We start from the raw sequence: 17,979 nt of genomic DNA on the forward strand, positions 1-17,979 counted from the left end.
CAGTGAAGCATGCCCATTTTGGATTAAGAAATATGATTATCATTTTCCAGCTCTGATTCCTGCCTCCAGGCTGATAAGATAGTGCCCAAAGAGTTATTTTCACTCCTGCACAGACACCTAAACAGAAGGGGTCTTTAATGAAATGCAGAAACCAAAGTGACAGTCATTAGTAGCTAGAAATAGGCAACTGATCATGAAGTGAAGATGAAACGCTTCAATAAAAAAGACCTTCATGCCCCAGGGATACTCAGTCTTCTTTGCTGAAGTGCTTGTGGATTTTATTTCTTTAATAATCACAGCATCATTTACCTACTCTTGAAGTTTTTAAATCTTCCCCAGAGAAAAAAAAATTGGAGGAGCTAAATAAATTAGTTCAGTCAATAATTAGTTTACACAAGCAAAACTAACTTTGGCCCTTGGTCATTTCTGTTAGGCATACCATCTACCCAAGCAGGGGTAAGCAGGTCTGGGCTGAGCAAGAAACGGTGTCAGGACCTTTTTGGATCACATCCTGTCTGGCTTCTGATTTGTCCAAAATTATTTTGAAAAATATCAAAAGTACCTGGTCCTGCCCAGTGCTCTTGGCCCTCACAGCACAGGGAGCAGTCCACAGATCCCCTGAGAAGATGGGTGATGTGGAGAATGAGAATGCCTGTCCTGTCCTTTCCTTGCAGACGCAACTCTGTATTGTCAAGCCAGAGAAGACTCGTGTTTTAGAACAAGACACCTTAGTTTAGCAACCAGACCCATGACCTGTAAGAGATGAGGAACATGAAGTTGAGAATAGCTAAGTAACTTGTCCAAGGTCACAGTGAGTCAGTACAGTAAGTCATGCTAAGGTTAGCATGATGCCTGAGCCTCAGTCTAGTGTTCTTTCCAGGGTCTTGCTGTGGCTTCAGTTTGTAAAGAAAGCATTGCTTCTCCTTGCCTTCTCATACCCCATCCCTAGTTCAGTGATTGCACCTACCATCCCATAATATCTCTTGTTTCAAAGAATCACCCCCTCACCCCACCCACCGCACCCCCAGTGTAATGCTTTCCCTTTTTTCCTGCTGTTTGGGTGAATGTCTTACCTGCATGTCAGTGCTGAGCTTTGAGCTCTTTGGAGAAGGGCATCCTGGTTGTTGTGACCCATCCAGGCAGAACTGCCGAGCTGGCCAAGTGGTTTCTCTGCATCGCTTGGCTGTCAGATAAGGGCCACCTGTTTATTGATTGGCACAGTGAAACTTAGGTCCAACATGCTCCCTAATGACACAGAACCTCAGAGGAAAGGATGTCAGGGAATTGATTTTGCTCTTCTTCAGGAACAAAAGATGTCAGAAGTAGATGGAGCTGAGCCATCAAGATAATCTAAGTATATACATTCCCATTTCCTTGTTCCTGAGCCAGAAGCTGTGATCTACCAGCAGAAGATAAATCCAACCAAGCCCTGGGACAGAGAGAGAATGCTGAGCAGCAAAATACCACAGCCATTGGGCAGAAATCAATCCTAAAATGACTGATAATCTGATTATCTGGATCAATTTCTCTGTTTCTTCCTCCTCCCCCTTAGGACTGTGATAAACTTTCTCTTTGATGCAAACTGTATTAAGTGCCCTGAAAAAGCATGTCAGCAGGCATTGATTGAAAATAAAAAAAGGTGAATCTTAGATGTGATAGACAGAGCTTAGGCAGATAGACAAGTGCAGAGTCAAGAAGACTGGGGTAAGAGTTCTGGCTTTACCACTGCTAGCTATGGGTTGTTGGGTAAGTCACTTAACCTTTCTGAGTCTCAATTTCAACAAAATTATTTATTAAATAATTTTTAAACTGAGAAATAAATTAGATAATTTGAAGTATCTGAGACTATTGATCATAATGATATTCTAAAAAAGCTCGTCATCACATGTTATAGAAGCTCTTAAGCGCCCACTTTTACTTTTTGGATAGGGTTCTAAACTCTTAGCAGTTATCCAGAAACCATGACAAAAAATTCAGAGGTAGCGACTGTGCTCTCGAATGAGACTGAGCCACACAAAATTGTCTAACATGGCAATAGAATGAGCTACCAGAATAGCATAGTGCCTAAGAGTTTTGAAGTAGGTGGGTAAATGGTGGGATTTTTGTGTTCTTAAAAAAGGTTGGGCTCTAAGATACTCCACCTCTAAGATTCATTTATTCTCATTTTAAGTATCTGTTGTGGCTTTAGCAATTTTTGACAAGTATAATTTTTTTCAGAGCCCTGTTGTATCAGTCAGCTATAGCCCCAACTTGGTTGTTTAGCAAGTCACCCCAAAATCAGTGTCACACAGCAGTAAACATTTATTTCTTCCTCACGTATCTGCAGGTCATCTAAGGTTTCTGTATATAGCTCTGGCTTGAGTCCCTCCTGCTCCAGAGGTGTCTCATCTTCCTTAGAAAGAACAACAGCTATCTGATGCAGGAGAGCAAGAGAAGTTAGGCATAACCATGCAGGTACACTGAAAACCTTTATATCATGTCATATTTAATAACAGGCAAGATCACATAGTCAAGCCCAAGAGTCAAGAGCAGACTCTACCCACCAGAAGGCAAGGGTGAGGATATAGGTGTATATCAACACCATGGAGGACCCAAGGATTGGGATCTTCCAGCCCCGATGTTGTAAGCTATCGCTATAGCATAATCGCCTTTCTGGCACAGTGTGAACCACCATAAGGTGATAGCTCTTCCTTTTTAGTAAATAAGCTCTTTGAAGATTCAGTGTGTGAGCGAGCAACTAAACAGAGCAGAAGAGAAAAGAATCTGCACAGCCAGCTTCTAACTCTAGTCCAAATTAGCAGACTGATAATCATTGCCATCTAGTGACGCCAGGGTCTAACTGATCTGAAATATTGGCTTCCCTCCACTTCCCAACCATTTTCAGGCCATCCGGTAGAAAGCAGTCATGTAACTGACACTTCTGGTTCCCGATAATATGCTAGATCAAAAGCAAAGATTATTCTGGAAATGTGACCATTTTTTAGGAGTGACCCTCTTGACTGTCAGTAGTCCTCAAACTACCCTGAACTGTTGGGCTGAGGAGAGAAGGTGGAGGAACACCAGCTGAGACTATTAACAGAATGCAGATGAAAATCCTTCTCATCCTTTTACTTAACAGCATGAGGTCTTTAGAGAAAGGCCCTTTCTCCTAGCATGATAGATATATCCATGTGCTCTCTGAGAGCTAGATGCTTAGGATTTTTTCTAGCTATCAGTACTTCTCAAGGAAACCCAGAAATATCCATCAGGGGATGGTTTCCCTGATTCACTGGTTTTCTGGGATTCTTACTGGGAGACAGAACAGCTTAGGTGGGAGAAGCCTAAGCTCTAAGATCTGTCTGTGACTAGGTTCAAATTCAGAACCCAGTTGGGATTCTGGGAATGTTGCTTAACCTCTGGGGTGGCCCTTGGTTCTGCTCACAATGATTAGTTCCTGACACCCAGAAGACAGGATCCCTCAGGTCCTTTGTGGTTATTTGGTACCCTTTGACTGGGTCTGGATAGAGACTTATGAACAGATGTATTATATGTAATGTCTTGGCTATAACATTTAATAATCAATATATGAGGCTCTCCAGAATTCTCTCTTGTCCCTCTGGTACAGTGGCCAACAGCAGCATTCAAAACACTGTTTGCTCTATCAGCCGGGGGCCAGAGAAGTTACAGTGGCAGAGTCCCCCCTTTACTCTGCAGAGTAGACTTATAGCGTAAAAGGGAAATAAGAGGTTGTTTATGCCACTGAGAGGTTGTTACCACATTGAATCCACTGCCTTGATTAGTACAACTCACCAAATCTTAGGTTTTTTAATCTGAAAAATGGGATAATGGTGGGATCTAGCCTGTGAAGTGATCATGAGGATTAAACAGGATAATCTATATGTAATTCTTAGAAAGAAACCTAGCACATAATAATTAGGTAATTATTAAGTTATGCCATATCTTAACTGTGTCTGTAACAGGTTCTCTTTCTATTGAAAAAGATATTGATCTGAGGGTTGTCTAGAATTGTAAGTAGTAAAGATGATACATTGAAAGGACTTCTTAAATAAAGCCAAGTCCTGGTCCTGGTTTCTAGGAAGAAGCTACTCATCACCAATCATTAATAATGATCTTGCCATAACCAGCCCTCCCATGTGTGTCTAGGTTGAGAAACTTAACCTCCATTTACAATCTTGTATGTTAAACTGGATGAACTACATCTTTAAATTTCTAGACGTAAAATTTTAGAACTCTATTATGTAAGTGCTCGGAAAATCCGTCTCATGTTTCAAAGTTATGTTGTTGCTAAGGAGAACAAATGTATGAAAAAGCAAACATTAACGTCTTCCCTTTTCCATTTGCCCCGCATGCCATTCCCTAAACAAAAAGTGTATGTCTTTATTACAGATTGTTCTGTGGTCTGTTCTGAAGATTTCTGCCCAGGAATTTATATCTGACTTAAAACATCTAAGCTACAAATAGGTTTCATAGTTAGGGACCTATATCCTTGGTAGTCCGTCACCTCTCTCTGTTCTATTTTCAGTGTATGTACATGTTTCTGTTTCATCAATAAGGTTTTACCTGGCTAAAGGTCACAACACACATGGTCTTTCTCCTGATAGTGTGGTCTTCCTTAGTCCAAAAGGAGATGCTCCTGTCCTTGTTAACCTTGTTTCCAGCTCAAGGTGATCATCCTATACCATTGCTCCCAGCCAGTGAGATGTGTCCTCCAACTTTGCAGCATCAGAACTTTCTGTGTTTTGATTTACAATCTTTTTCCTTTCACCTGATTCTGGCTCAAAGGCAGTCCATGCTGTGCTTCTGAACTATAGTATGTTAATGTATTAAGTTGAACCCTAGGAAATTACCATTTATTAGGTTGAATGTGGTGGTTCATATGGTTCAACCCTATGTAAAAACCCAATTTGGGAGAGGGGATTTTATCACATTCAATTTGAATTACATGTTGCATCCTATCAAGAATTCTAATGTATTTCTCTTTCCTTACCTTATTCAACTAGGTTATTGTTCTGATAGAGCATGCTACCATGAATCCTCAAACTCCCCAGCCCCAGCACTGGTCCATAACAGATCCTGCTACTATATTTAATAACTGACCAGTTGAAGTCTTTTTCTGGTATCTGTTGTTGGTATTCATTTTGGCACATATATTCATTTTAGCTTTTTATAAAGGTATCCTTTACTATTTGTGGGGGCGAAATGACACTTCTTTTCTTTACCTTTTTCAGATTGAAGATATCATTGCAAAGATGCAAGATGACAAGACAGGGGGTGTACCCATCAGAACAGTCAAGAGCTTTCTCTCTAAAATCCCCAGTGTTGTCACAGGTAAATGATCTCCTAACAAGGTATTGGTGGAAATAAGACAAGGCTTATTTCTGGTTGTATAGTTTTGATTGTAAGATGAAGGGTGTCTAAGAATTTATGAGCAGTAAAGATGATGTGTCCAATGTACTTCTTTCTACAATTCCATCTGGTCCTTTTTTCTATATGCTTGATCATTTATTCAATAAGTATGTATTGCATACTTACTACTTTATAAGAATTGTTGGGGACTGGATATTCAGAAGTAAGTGAAACAAATCAAAATTTCTGAATCAAATTTTTCAGAGAATCTCATAGATTCTAGTGGTGGTCACAAAAAATAAGTCAGGAATTTTTGAGAATTTTAGGCAGTGATAAAGGCCAAGGAGAAAAAGCATGGAAAAGGGATAGGTGTGTTACAATTTTGGAGCTGTGGTCAAAGAAGAATTCCCTAAAAGGTGACATTTAATTTACCTCATTTAAGATGAGGGGTTGACTCATATGTATATTGAGGAAAGAACATTCTAGACAGCAAATTTTAGGTCACCAACGCAGACATGTACTTGGCATAATAAGAAACTAAGTGGAGGGAGTCGAAATAGAGTGAAGAAAAGGTTAAATAATAGGGATGAAATCAGAGTGACAATGATGAAGGCAAGAAGATGGAGAAAAACAGGAGATTGATGAGAGTCTTCTGGTGAAAGCTGAGACAAGTTTCTTCCAAATGACTATCATTGATGTAAAGTATGTTCCAATACATCCAGGACCCCATGGCTAACAGAAGCTCTGGAAAGCTTCTTATCACCATTCTCTCAACAGCATGGTGAAAATTAAAGATGAGAATAACGTTAATCTGCAGAAAGTAGCCTTGCTGAAATATTCTTTTGCATACTGCCCAACAACTATTCTGAGTTGGAAATCTCCCAACGGTAAAAAGCAGCAGCACAGATATATACAGTTAGGTACATTTGTGATGTATCGAATGAGTAAGTCTGGGTAGGAAAACTCTAAGCTTTTAAGACTTTAGACTATAAGGAGAAGGTTCAAGAATAATATATTTGCCAAAAAAAACATGTCAACATTGAAGTCAAGGGGAAAATATAGACCTGGGGGATATGGACTTTCAGAAAAGTGAGGAATGAAGGTAGGGAGGAGGGGGAGCTGTATTTACAAACACAGTCGAGCATTGGGATGAACAAAGTTCTCTAGAATTCACAGGCATGGTCAGAAGGGATCCACAGCACCCCGTGACACAAAAAAGATCAGAGTTGAGTGGTATTATTACCTTCTGATGATTTCCTTTAAAACAGACTTCGTGATACACTTGTTTACAATCTTCCTAATGTATTGGTGTCTGTCAGTTGGAATCAGTTGCCCAACAGGTTATAGGCATTTCTTGGCCTTCCATCTTTCTAATTAAATTTATGCAGGGCTTTCATCAGAACCCATAGAGAACCTAGATAGAAAGCAACAATTTTGATTATCTATGCTGAAAATAAAGTCTTTTCCATCATGTTTTTCACTACTTTGTCTTCTGGTCTTCAAATAGCTAATCTAAACTTACTAGTCAGCTCTTTATTAATAATAAACACAATAAAAATAAATATAAATTTGATAAAAATAAAGATAACTTTTATTAGTCTGGATACCTTTACCCAATATAGTCTGGAATAGAAGATAGATCAATCTTGATCCTGTTGAGTTGGAGGTTCTGAAGGGGCTTTTTAGGTGGTGCTGTCCAGGAGACAGTTGGAACTGTTGTTCTGAAGAACATTTTATCTGAGAGAGATGGACTTGAAAGTCATCAGAGCTTAAGTGGCAGAGATGTGAGTAGCTACTAAAACTTGCATATCTTCATCTTTGAGATAGGTACTAGTCTCACCTTCTATAGGCCGGTGTATTCCTGAGCTAGTTGCCCATAGATAAGGCACCGCATGGTTATCTCACCACTCTTCAGGACAGCTGATTTGCCTCCTTAGCCCTCACTTTTCAATAGTAAAAAGTAATGAAGTGGTTAGAGCCAAATTGGTCAGGTTTCTGAGTTTCCAACTTCAGTTCTGCCACCCTATCCACTCCCACCTGCCTTGTGTGACAGACATAGCCAGGGCTGAATGCCTGCCAACTCCAGGAAACCAGCCAGGTCGTGAGGCCTTGCTCAGCTGTCACAGACAGTCATTCCAAGATAATTCTCTATCGCCTGAATGTTGCAAAGAATTTTCCAGTGACTTTGAAGATTTGTTTCTTCCAGGCCACCCTCAGAAACCCACATTTCTAGCTTGTAAGACCCATGAGATACATCTATTCTCACTTATTCTTGCAGACAGGAAAATTGAGTCTTAGGACATTATGTAATGTGTTCAAAAATCACACAGCTTGTCAAGACAGAACCAAGATAGAATCTGGATTACTTGCTACCATTGCAATGTGGTTTCCATTACCTCATGGAGAAAATTATAGACTCTTGAATTGGAACAGTTCCTTATAGATGTCTGAAGCATTCCCCCTGGAAATGAGAATCACTTGGATAATTATTTGCGGGGGGGTTGTTGGTTTTTTTCAAATATGTATTTATTTATGCATACAAGAACTGGGGTACAGGCCAGAGGTGCTAGGGCAGGGGTGAGAGGATTCACCAGACACAGAGTGGGGAACAGAACAGGCAGACTGGCTGAAATACACTGCTGAGGGGAGCAGCGGGTGAGACAGGAAAGGTCTGCTGTGCCATGTGTGTAGCTCCCTGGCCTGCTGGGGATCAAACTCATGCTGCCAAGGCTGCGGATAGCTTCACAGTGTTGTGCTTAACCCCTTGTGCCACCAGGGAGGCCCACGCTTAGATAATTATTAACAGTACACATCCCAGGACATTACCATGGTCCTATGCTCAGGAATCTGATTCCAGATTGTTAGGATTGTTAGGGCCCTTGGACACTTGGAAGAAGTACATAAAAATACTTTCTGGAGGAAGATAACTTTATTCTAGTCTTCAAATTATTTCTATGAATTTCCAAATATAAAGTCAGTCCATAATCAAAGATAACCAGGCACATAAGGAGATGAGTTAACATGAAGGAAAACTAGTAGAAACAACAGATGATAGACACAAACTCAGAGGAGCTCCCCATATTGAAATCATCAGACACAAACTTTAAAATAACTGTCATGACTATTTTCAAGGAGATAAAGAGCAAAAAGGGGAACTTTCAACAAAGAAGTGCAAATCATTTAAAAAAAAAAACCTCAGAGATGGATATTACAGGATCCTAATAAATTTAATAACCATGATTAAGAACTCATTTCAGGGGCCCTCCCCGGTGGCACAGCAGTTGAGTGCTGGGCTGCAAAGGTGCCCGCAGCCTCTGCAGCGCCGGTTCGATCCCTGGACACCGGGAGAGGATCCCACATGGTGCGCAGACCTCTCCTGCCACCCACTGCTCCCCTCAGCAGTGTATTTCGTTACTCTGCCTGTTCTACTCTCCGTTCTGGCTCTGGTGAATTCTCTCACCCTCCCGTGCCTCTGACTGTACCTAGTGCTTGTACAAGTAAATAAATAAATCTTTAAAAAAAGAAAAAAGAACTCATTTCATAGCATATTGAATGTGATTCAAAAGAGATTAGTTGCATTGAAAGATAAGTTAGAAAAAAATCAGAATAAAGACAGTAGGTAGAATGAAAACTAAAAAAGAAAATATATAACAAGGTTAAACAAATATTTAATGGAATCTTATTGTAGAAGAGAGAGGGAATAAGGCAGAAACATTATCTGAAGACAAATTAACTGAGAATAGTTCCAAAATTAATAAAAGACACCAGCTAGAATGTCCAGAAGTGAAAAGAATCCTCAAGCCAAAAAAAAAAAAAAAAGCTACACTTAGCACTACTACCCTTACTACCCTTAGGAAAATTACAGAAAACAAAAGACAATGATAAAATATTTAAAGACAGCAAGAGGGAAAAATAGACAAAGCTTATGTCAAAAGAGCAAAAATTAGGTTGGTAGCTAATTTTTCTTAAATAGTAGAAACCGAAAGGTAATAAGCTGAAAGCAAATATTGTCCATCTAAAATTCTATACGCAGCGACATGCCCTTGTGCCAACAAATTTAACAGTAAATGAAATGTTAAAATTCCTTTAGATACAAATTACCAAAACTGACATATGATAAATTTTTAAATTGAGTAGGACTATAACTTTTTAAGGAGTTTAATTCATAGTTAAAATTTTACCCACATACAAAACTATGGTCCCCGTTGGCTTATTAGGTAAATTCTATTGAAGACTTAGAAAGGAAGAAATACTAGTTCGACACTAAGAAGGTGAGAAGAGTTTTCATCTCACTTTAGGAAGCTAAGTTTACCCCATAACAAAATAGACCAAGACAATACAAGCAAAGAAAACTACAACACAATGTCTCTATGAAAATAAGTGCAAAATCTTAAGATATTAGACATTTTGTAACAGGGTGGTCCTCTCCCTGCCCTGTAACAATTTGAAACAAGTAGTAAATCTTGGTCAGGAATTGATAAACTTTTTCCATAAAAGTTACATGGCAAATACTTTAGACTTTATGAACCATCCCTGTTGAGATTACCATCCCTGCCATTGTAATGCAAAAACTTTAGCCAGTATGTAAATGAGTGGGTGTGGCCATATGGCTGAAAATAGGCAGGGGGCCACTTTTGCCTACCCTTGCTTTACATCTCTCATAAGCATATTAAGCAAGAAAAGGGAGATTTGTATATCTGATGTGGTTTTTGGCATGCGGGGTCCTTGGGTTCATCTGGGAAAGATTCATCAGAGCTCCTGCTTCAGCCGCAGGCGAGTTCCCCAGGCGAGTTTCTCCACGAGACAGAGACGGTAGTTATATTTAAAGAACAGGTTTATTAGGGAAAGGGACAGGTTTGCTGAGAGAGGCCTGCATGGTTGCAGGCAGGCGGCCTTGAGAGCTGCCTCCGCTGAGGGAAGTCAGTAAAGAGAAGCCCCGGCATGGTACAGATCATGGGCAGGCAGAGAAGCTGCTGCCCTGCAGAGGAGCAAGTTGGTGAGAAGAGGCACCTGCATAGTCACAGGTGGGCAGTGGGAGTGCTGCCCCCAGCCTGTGCAGAAACTGCCCTGATACAGTCCGTTTCTCTTTGGGAGGGGTCCCTCCTCCATGGAGTGGCTGCTTGTGCCTGATGTTGGGTAACAGGCAAAACTAGAAAGGGACCAGAGATTCCAGGGAGGCCTAATCCCATATCTTTCCCCTCAGGTCTGTGCTCCCCTCCCTAGAGCATCTGATCCTGCATGGGTCTCCTGCCTAGTGATAAGGCGCTGGTGCCTAAGGGCCAGACCTCCACAGCTGGGTTAATGGTCACGTGATTTCCCTCACCATCCCCCAACTCCTGGTGTGAGTCAGGTTTTAGTCTTGGCCACCTCCTTTCCCGTCTTTCTATTCTTGTCCTCCATCATATCTATACTGTACAATTCCATTTATGTAAAAGTAAAAAACAAATTATATATTTACTATATAATAGGTGATAAAAGTGACAGGAAATATATGGAAGTAACTAGCATTTATCCCTGCTTGGCAGGGAGTATATGATAATTGGGACAATGTATTCAAGGAACTCCTGGAATGTTGGGGAAAATATCTTTAGCCTCAGTTATGGTAACATGAATATTTTCTTTAATTTAAACTGCATATTTATGGGGCCTCCCCGGTGGCGCAGCAGTTGAGCGCTGGGTTGCGAAGCTGCCCGCAGCCTCTGCGGTGCGGGTTCAATCCCCGGCTGCTCCCCGGCCACAGGAGGAGGGTCCCACATGGCACGCAGACCTCTCCTGCCGCCCGCTGCTCCCCTCAGCAGTGTACTTCGGTCCTTCTGCCTGTTCTGCTCCCCGCTCTGGCTCTGGTGAATTCTCTCACCCTCCCGTGCTTCTGACTGTACCCAGTGCTTGTATAAATAAATAAAAATAAATCTTTTAAAATAAAATAAAATAAAATGCCCCCTTAAAATGTTAGTTTTTTTTAAACTACATATTTGTGTCTGTAAAGTTTCACTGTAAAAATTTTCTTTTTTTTTTTTAATAAGAAGCAATTCCAAGTGAATTTGGGGAATAATATTTGGGAAATACTAATTGCCAAGGCAAAGTTGATTTTGGCATAAAGTAGGACTTTGAATAAATGAAGTTGGTTTCCTTTAATTGAATTACACTTGTTCATAAGTTTATTTCCAAAGAGGATTTCTAAAAGCATTGGTAGCACAGCCTGTACTGATTGAAATAAGGATATATAGTCATGAGGGATCAATGTGAGAAAGATGATGCTTAATTAAATATTGAATATGGTATGTCTTCCTTAACAAATATACCTCTAACAGATTTATTTCAAATGTACCTTTTTTCCCTTTCTTATGAAATTCATTTTAATAACAATATCCTGATGTTTAGTTAAGTTATAATTTGAAGCAAAAGGAATAATTCTGATCTCCTTGGTCTTTATACCATTAAAATTTTATTCCATCACATTAATTCATCCTTCCCAGATTTTTCCTTGTTTGATTTTTTTTCCCTTTGAGAAGAAATGATAAGTTAATGAAAAAAGTAAAAGACAGTTTGCTAAAGGTGAAAATATAGCACACAGCCCTCTAATTTGTGCTCTTAATTTTTTTTTAAACGCTTCTGTTTAAAAGTCTGTTTCAGAGTGAGATGAAATTTAAGAAGAGAATGAAATACAAATTTATTGTAACTGACGTAGGGCCAAGGAGTCATTTTTATTTTTATTTATTTATTTGTTTGTTTATTTTATTTATTTATTTATTTATTTATTTTTAAAGAGGCATGTATTTTTATTTATTTATTTATTTGTTTGTTTGTTTGCCCTGTTTGTACATGCACTGGGCACAGTCAGAAGCGCGGGAGGGTGAGAGAATTCACCAGAGCCAGAGCGGGGAGCAGAGCAGGCAGAAGGACCGAAGTACACTGCTGAGGGGAGCAGCGGGCGGCAGGAGAGGTCTGCGCGCCATGTGGGACCCTCCTCCGGGGGCCGGGGAGCAGCCGGGGATCGAACCGGCGCCACAGACGCCGCGGGCAGCCTCGCAACCCAGCGCTCAACTGCTGCGCCACCGGGGAGGCCCTTGTTTATTTATTTTTAAGATTTATTTTATTTATACATACAAGAGCTGGGGTATATGCCAGAGGCCAGGGTGGTGGGGTGAGAAGATTCACCAGAAGCAGAGTGGGGAGCAGAAAATGTGGATCCACTAAAATACACTGCTGAGGGGAGCAATGGGTGAGACAGGAGAGTTCTGCTGCACCATGTCGGTTAGTTCCCTGGCAGGGGAACTACTTGTGCTGCAGTGGCTGCTGATAGCATCACAGTGCTGACAGTTAAACCCTTGCGCCACCAGGAGGTCCAAGGAGTCATTTTTAAGGAAAGCATCAGGAAGCTGTCATGGGCACTGGGCCCTGTAACAAGGGGTACAGGCTGGCAACAGGGACTGTGGATTCCTGTGAATTGAAAGTTGTAACACTAAATGCTATCCACTGAAATGGCCAGATGAGTGGCTGCAGGGAGGACACTAGCAAAATCATGTTTTTGTCAGGAAGCCTCTGCAAAGACTTTGAACATGGGACAATTAACTTTTGGCTTAGTTGCTTGCACAGCTGATTTTGTCATTCTGTTCTACTAAGGACAGACCACTTTATCTACTATGTAAAGCTTTAGTGGAAGCACATATTTAAATTTAAATCATTATGGCATGTGGTATATATAAAAAATTTTAAAACCATGTTTAGAACTTGTCATTATGTCATCTGTGAAGGCTTTTTCCCCTTAAACATTTTGACTTTAATAAGCCGTGTTCTGTACACATAAAGCCTCTTTTTTTTTTTTTTTTGCTCTTTTTCCTTTTTTAACATTTATTTATTTTTATTGAGGTGATGTTGGTTTATAACACTATTAGGCGGTTAGGTACACACCTGTCACACCATACTCACCCTCAAAACACCAGTAATTTTCCACCACAGAACATTGGGTCCCTTCCCTTCTTTGCTTCCTACCCCCTAGCTGGTAGCTTCTATTCTGCAGTTAGACTTCTAGAATTTCTTTTTATTTCCTTTTGTCTGTTCCTTAGCTTGTTTACTTGTCATAGTCCACCTATGAAATCATCCATTATTTCTTTCTCCTCCTGATTTACTTTTTTAAATCTAATCCCTTCCAGTCCCATCCATTTTGTCTCAACTGGCAAAATTTCATCTTTTTGTATAGCTAAGTAGAATTCCATTGTGTATATATACCACATCTTTTTAATCCACTCATCTGTTGTGGGGCACTTGGGTTGTTTCTATATCTTGGCTATTGTGAATACTACTGCAATAAACATAGGAGTATATATGTGCCTTCAAATTAGTGTTCTGTATTCTTTGGACATATACCTAGGAGTGGAATTCCTGAATCATATGGTAGATCCATTTTTAATATTTTGAGAAACTTCCATACTGTTTTCTTTAAGGGGTTTGACTGGTCTTCATTTCCACCAACAGGTAGGAGGGCTCCTTTTTCTCCACACCAACAACTGTGTCTGGAGACAGAGGCACTAGTATTATGCCATGAGGTCTTTTTGACATGAGTCTTTCTCACTGGAATGAGGTGGCTCTCATTGTGATTTTGATTTGTTCTCCCCTAACAATAAGTGATGAGCACTTTTTCACATTCCTGTTAGCCATTTGTGTATCTTCTTTGAAAATTGTCTATTTAGTTCTTCTGCCCATTTTTCTTGTGTTGTTTGCTTTGAGTTTTATGAGTTTTTTATAGAACTTAGATATTATCCCCTTGTCAGATGTTTGATTGTCAAATACTTTCTCCAATTCACTAGAGTGCTTGTTCATTTTAATGGCAGTTTCTTTTGCTGTGTGGAAGTTTTTAATTTGATATATCCATTTGTTTATCTTTGCTTTTGTTTCCCTTGCTATTGTTAATTCCCCAAAGACAACACTGGAGTCAAAGTTGTGGAGATTTTTGCCTGTGTTTTCTTCTATGTATTTTATGGTTTCAAGTCTTGTATCCATGTTTTTAATCCATTTTGAAATAATTATTGTATACAGTATGAGGTAGTGATTTTGTTTTATTCTTTTGTGTGTATGTGACTGTCCAATTTCCCCAACATCATTTATTGAAGAGACTTTTTTTCTCCATTGTACACTCTGGGATCCATTATCATAAATTAGCAGGCTATGTAAGTGTGGGTTTATTTCTGGGCTCTCAATTCTAGTCCATTGATCGATTTTTATTCCAGTACCATACTATTTTGATTATGATTGCTTTGTAGTATAGTTTGATGGAAGCACAATAGATCCATTCTTTTTTTGTCTGGATTGCTTTGGCTTTGTGAGGTCTTTTTTTGCCCCATATGCAAATTGCAGTAATGTTTGCTCTATTTCCCTGAAGAATGCCACTGAAACTTTGATGAGGGATTGCATTAACTTTATATATTGCTTTGGGTATGATGGAAATTTTAATATTGTTAATTGTTAATATTGTTAATTCTTCCAACCCGTAAGCAAATAATATTTTTCCATTGCTCTTTGTCTTCTTCCTTTCTTTTAGCAAGAAAGGTCTTTCATCCCCTTTGTTAAGTTTATTTCTAGGTACTTAATTTTTTTTGATGCAATTATAGATGGGATTTTTTTCCTTATAATTTATATATTTTATGTATATATTGATGTATTTCACAATTAAATTTTTCATATGTAGTTTACAACTACATATATAATTATATATACTTATACATAGTTATATAAACTACAATTTTATATATATAGTTAAATGCATAATTAGATATACTAGAGTTGCAACATGTAAAAATTGAATATACACGTGTGTGGATGGGTGAGGGAGAGAAAGAGGGAACGAGAGAGAGATTTTAAAGGAATATAAAATAAAAATATATCATGAAATGGAGGTAACTGAACGCTTTGAAAAATCTGACTTTGCTGTTCTTCTGGATTATACTCTGTCCATAAATCTAACTTTGGACTTCTGCCAGACAGAACACCAATCAAGTCTATGTATTTCAAACAGGTTTAGGGTATTTCACCCATACTGTCAAGCTTCTGTAAACAAACCTGCAACATGACCCATCTGACTGCTTGCTAGTTATTATCCAATTATCACCTATTATGTTTACTAACAGCCTTAAATGAGCAGTAATCCTACATGGAACTGACTCTCTCCCTTGATAGATCACAGAAGATCAGGGCAAGACTGTGAAGAAAAAGTAGAGAGCTTCATCTACAGTGCTGATTTCTCTCACCTAACTCCTTTTGTTTTACTCTTTCCCAAGGAAGGTCACTTACCCTCTGGTGGATAACAAGGGTAGGACTGTGGGGGCCATCCACTCCAAATGCAGGCATTAAGTTTGGGGGTTAAGGAGAACTGGGTCACTTTCTGTAGAGAATTTTAAAGTAGTGATAAACCTGAATAAGAGTCAGTTTGCTTTATAAAATTATCACCACGCAATTCTAAATATGTTGATGCTAAAATCCTCCTTCACCCACAATTATTTTGTTGGTCTAAGAATTCCAAATTGCTACAGTTACTAGTAAGTTATGATAATATATGGAAGCTTCCTCGCTTTTCTATACTGAGAATGCACCTTTGCTTGCCATTTTGGTTCTGTGGCAGTCCTTTTCCATAAACTGGATGCTTCAAACCTGCAAGGTTTTATCAAAAATATACTTAAAGCTCAGGTGTGATAGATATTACACCTGAAATTTTATCCTTGCTGCCATTTCAACACCCTTTTAAAGATTTAGTTGTTTGTGTTAAAATATGTAAGGGGATCCTGAGCGTACCAAAATTCTTTTGGGATGACATGAAGAGGAAAAGTTCTTGAAGGCTGCAGCTGTAAAGTGGTATTAGCAGAGCATGCACCTTTGAGGCAAACCTCAGCAGCCAAGTCTCCTCAATGTTCTTACAAAAGAATTCTTGAGAAATATTGGGCGATTGGGATCTATTCCTTAAACCACAGAGTAGGAAGGTATTCCTGGGAGTTTGTTAGTGATTAACCAGTTCACACTCTATGTTCTCTTACTTAGTGCTCTGGATAGCAAAGTGAATCCTGGCTGTGGAATTCTTTCAGTGAAGGTGGAGTTGGGAGTTGGGGACCCCAGACTGGTTGGTATGGGAACAGGATTTTGACCCTCACCACCAGGGGCCTCACCCCCTCCCGCTATGTTTAGCTCTGCTGTGATCTTCAACAAAGATCTTCAATATAATGCTCAACAAAGAATTCTAATGGAACAGTGAGGAAGCATCACAGTTCCCAAAATGCCTTCTCATTTGTAAACATGACTCAAATCTGTTTCCAGTCCAGTATGTTTTCAGTCATGAATGAGGGTGGAAAAAGCTTCTGTGACAAGGTGACCTTTTATTTTGTCACTGAGAAAATTCAGTCCTCTTGATTGTTCTAAAAGAGAACTCATTCCTTGCCAGGGGCTGCCCAAACATCGTCCTCACTGGGCTTGCCTTACTCAGTCACCAGAGATGACAGACATGCAGGATGTGAATGGGAGGAGCTGACTGGCATCTTGGGCAGAGTGGTCACCTGCTCCCATTTCTAGTCCTGGCACCAACCTTGACTATTCCCTTATCCTTTCCCTCACTTCCTCCATCTGAAAATTATAAATGCCAGGGCAAGACTAGCAGGGCAAGTTTTATCTGAGGCAACCAACCTTCATAGTAATATTGGGGGGATTTTCTTAGAACATTGGGGACCATTGGTATGTGAGCAAAGTCAGTGGGCAAAGGGCCAACAGAGTTTAAATCAGGACAGGAGCTCAGTGCCCAACTCTGCCTCTTATTGATATCAGATGGTGTTGAACTGTTTCCTCTGCTGTGAAATGAGGACAATGGAACTTTCTACACAGGGTTGTCCTTCAGACAATGAGAAAATATCCAATGAGCCCAGCATGGAGTGTTGACCTCGGTCATTGTCACCAGCTCCACATCATTATCGAAGAAGCCAGGGCACCTGTTTCTCTTTAGAGGAAATGGAATGACTTCCCCCAGGTTTTGCCTTTTGTGTAGAGTCATAGAAAGACCCTTTACAGTATTGGAACCCAACACCTGGATCACTCCTGGCCCAGCTAAACATTTCTCTCATCTTGAGTTCTCCACCTGCTATACATACACACAATGGGAAAATAAAGAAACTTAACTTTTCTCAAAAGTTGTCTCAAAAATTGGCCTACTTTAAAATCCTAAACTACAAGGAATTCTTCATTTTGACAAAGCTTTAGAATCCCAGTATGGTCTGGATCTCTTGAGCCAATGTCTTTGTGACCAGCAAATAGCGGGGAATTTGCCCCATGTCTGACCACTAGCAAACCTGGAGGAAGGGAGCTCGTTTAAAGTCCTCCTCAGCACATCCTGGGCTGGCCATTTCCCGGGCTGGCTCGGGTGGTGTCCTAACCCCCAAGCATCAGAGATGACAGCACATCTCCTTCATGCCCAGCCGGGCAAGGCAGGGAGGCCAGCCGAGATCTATCTCAAAACTTTCTTCACACACCATCCTACTTTAAGTTTCTTTCTAACATCCCTATATATAAAAAATAGCATCCAGTAATCTAAAGTAAATGAAGCATTGCCTTTTTAATTAAGAATAATCTCCAAAAATATGGCAAATGTTCCATTTATCTGAA

At 39.8% G+C, this 17,979-nt stretch overlaps 1 protein-coding gene across 10 annotated transcripts in view; it reads left to right on the forward strand.

Moving 5' to 3' along the window:
* The window catches only part of RGS6 (regulator of G protein signaling 6), a gene marked incomplete at both ends in the record, with an annotated part of 422,024 nt that overhangs the window by 284,032 nt on the left and 120,013 nt on the right, over positions 1 to 17,979 (forward strand). For all 10 annotated transcript variants that reach the window (XM_084240513.1, XM_084240516.1, XM_084240518.1 and 7 more), the window contains one exon: positions 5,229 to 5,328. In XM_084240513.1, coding sequence (XP_084096639.1) covers positions 5,229 to 5,328 — 100 coding nt within the window. The remainder of the gene's footprint in view (positions 1 to 5,228; positions 5,329 to 17,979) is intronic.

The sequence above is a fragment of the Talpa europaea genome, assembly GCF_964194135.1.
Source record: "Talpa europaea genome assembly, chromosome: 8".
NCBI classification, from domain to species: Eukaryota; Metazoa; Chordata; class Mammalia; order Eulipotyphla; family Talpidae; genus Talpa; species Talpa europaea.